The sequence below is a fragment of the Zeus faber genome (genome assembly GCF_960531495.2).
Source record: "Zeus faber genome assembly, chromosome: 12".
Classification (NCBI taxonomy): Eukaryota; Metazoa; Chordata; class Actinopteri; order Zeiformes; family Zeidae; genus Zeus; species Zeus faber.
The window spans coordinates 22,446,859-22,449,889 of NC_137196.1; the positions used below are offsets into that span (position 1 = coordinate 22,446,859).

At 48.2% G+C, this 3,031-nt stretch overlaps 1 protein-coding gene across 1 annotated transcript; it reads left to right on the plus strand.

The window, feature by feature from the left end:
- Positions 1–662: 662 nt before the first annotated feature.
- On the plus strand, positions 663–2,139 carry LOC307237570 (protein shisa-like-2A; the record flags this gene model as incomplete). The annotated part of the gene is made up of 3 exons (XM_080010310.1): positions 663–844; positions 1,732–1,868; positions 1,961–2,139. The coding sequence occupies 3 exons, from the start codon at positions 663–665 to the stop codon at positions 2,137–2,139; spliced, it is 498 nt and encodes a 165-aa protein (XP_079866436.1).
- Between the last annotated feature and the right edge of the window lie 892 nt (positions 2,140–3,031).

Genomic DNA, 3,031 nt, shown 5'->3' on the forward strand with positions numbered 1-3,031 from the left:
CGTGGCACGCGCGGTTCTGGGCATTTGGAGAGAGAGGGAGATATGGAGAGCGAGAGAGAGAGAGAGAGATGGAGAGAGAGAGAGATGGAGAGAGAGAGAGAGATGGAGAGAGAGAGAGATGGAGAGAGAGAGAGAGAGAGATGGAGAGAGAGAGAGAGATGAGAGAGAGAGAGCTGGAGAGAGAGAGAAAGAGAGAGAGATGGAGAGAGAGAGAGAGAGATGAGAGAGAGAGTGAGATGGAGAGAGAGAGAGAGAGAGAGCTGGAGAGAGAGAGAAAGAGAGAAAGATGGAGAGAGAGAGAGAGATGAGAGAGAGAGAGAGAGAGAGAGATGGAGAGAGAGAGAGAGAGATGAGAGAGAGAGAGAGAGAGAGAGAGAGATGGAGAGAGAGAGAGAGAGATGGAGAGAGAGAGAGAGAGATGAGAGAGAGAGAGATGGAGAGAGAGAGAGCGAGAAGAGAGAGAGAGAGAGGGAGAAATGGAGAGAGGGACAGACACGTCCTTACTTCAAACTCTCCAAGACGCGAGGGTCAAACTCTCTGCTCGCCGGTGGATCCACTTCGTCCTCTTTCCGCTGAACCGCGCCGCCGCCCCCGTCCCCGTCCGGCTCCCCGACCCCGTCCCCTGGATGTCCGGCACCGCGGTGACCGGGGCCGCAGGGACCATGAGCGGGGAATGCAGCAGCTACTACCGCGCGGACCGCGTGCTCGTGGACGGCTTCACGTGCCCCAAACCGGGGAGCGACGCGCGCGCGGTCTTCTGCTGCGGATTTAACGATATTAAATATTGCTGCGATGACCCCAACAGCTTCTACCCCTACGAGTACGGATACATGTGGTGGTTGAGGTACTTGCTCTTTCTTTTATTATTGCATGTATGTTTGTATTTTTTTTTTTAAGTATATCTGTATGTGTATATATATATTTTTTGACTGAATATATTATGGGACAAACTATTGCATATTAACCTACAAACGCACGGGGAGCAACTGTTGTTTGACCACATCACGAATAAAAGCACCAAAGTTGAAGAGTATTTGTACAGATTATATTTTATATTTATGCAAACTCGCACAATTTGCTATTTTTTGAAAGTGTGAATTGATGCATGGGTTTATTGTTGGTTTTTAGTTATTACATTTACATTTACTGCATATTTGCATTTTTCACCTCTATCTTTTCTTTTCTTATGACTTTATTATTATTGACTATAGTTTTGATCTGCTGTTAATTTCTCTCCAGTGATATCTATCTATCTATCTATCTATCTATCTATCTATCTATCTATCTATCTATCTATCTATCTATCTATCTATCTATCTATCTATCTATCTATCTATCTATCTATCTATCTATCTATCTATCTATCTATCTATCTATCTATCTATCTATCTATCTATCTATCTATCTACATCACAGGTTGCAGCTTCTCATCGGTGTCAATGCTTTGTTAACATACAATACTAAACACTGTTAACTGCTAAAGTCACACCATCCAGTGTGTTCCCCCAAAAGCTGCGCTTCCATTTGTTTTCTGTCCTTATCATCTGCCCTTCCTGAGGCACCGAGGAGGGGGGGAGGTCCCCATGCCCCTTTCTCTTGTTTGTCTTTCTGCCCTGCTTTAAAAAAATAAAATAAAATATGTAATTGAAATGGACGATTATTCTCTCTCATTTACCCCCTATCGGCTCCCCCGAACCTGCACGCACTATCCCTCTCTCATCCTCCACTCAGCATGGGAGCCCTGGTGGGGCTGTCCATTGCGGCGGTGGTGCTGCTGGCTTTCCTGATCACAGTGTGCGTCCTGTGCTATCTCTTCATCGCCACAAAGCCCAGTCCTCTTGACAACGGCTTGCCACTGCGAGGTCCAGGTACGTGGAAAATCCATCCCAAAAATACCTTAAAGGGACGGCGCCGTGTGCTGGAAGGCGGGGCGCTGAATTGTGCGTCTGCTGCCCGACAGATTCCGGCGAGGGCCCGAGCCATTCCGGAGTGAGCAGAGCCGCCGGTCCGCAGGGGTTCCGGAAGCACTTCCTGAGCAGGAAGCTGGACTGTGACAACCAGCCGCCGGAACCGGAACGCTTGTTCCAGAGGTGTTTCATGGCCACGGTCACCAACGTTAAGGTGGAGAGTTCGTCGTAGGCTGTTCGGGGTGTTTCTCCCCTCCCAAAGGGCCCCGCGTCTTTGAAGCTGTCCTCCCGCAGTGTCTGCTTCACATTTGTGGTCGTTTTTGTGTGTCAAGCTGGGGCGGTTCTGGAGGGGAGTTTGGAGAAACGACGGGTCCAAGAGGGCACAAGAGAAAAGTGAGACGTTTGATAGATCTTTAATTCTCTGCAGCCCCATCAGGACACTTTAGGAAAACAGGAGGTGGCAACGCATTTAAAAAAAAAAAATCAATAATCAATGAACGGTGGACCTTTTACAATTGAAGCGAAAGATGAATATTTGAATTACCGAGGGCTTATCCATGCACCTAGAATTCGCTGTTTGCCTTTCACACGGTGGGGAGTGGGAATCCAGGGGACCTACAGTAGTCTAGCTTCCGGGGGATGCGCGTGAGTTTTTATATGGGAGGAAAGCTGCCATTCAAGCAACCATTCCCCCCTGTCTGATTCAAAGCCGGGACCTGAGATCCAGACCCAGAGCTCCACTGGTCTTTGGACAGACAGACAGACTGCACTGTTACTGGGAGCCACCGCGGACTTGCTGTATGGTGGTGGTGGTAGAGTTGAGAGAGGCAGGTGACCTCCTGGTGGGGAAAAAAAAACAAAAAAAAAAAACCATCCTAACTTAACCACTTGCACTGTGTAAATACATGGGTAGGATGCACGACACCAGCACAACCAAAATACGTAATTTCACTCATCAAATGTCACACTGTGATGCATCCCGAGTCCTAAGCGACTCCTCATGCACATGAGAGAGAGAAAGAGAGAGAGAGAGAGAGAGAGAGAGAGAGAGATATGGGGGAGAGAGAGAAATGGAGAGAGAGATGGAGAGAGAGGGACAGCAAGAGAGAGAGAGAGAGATGGAG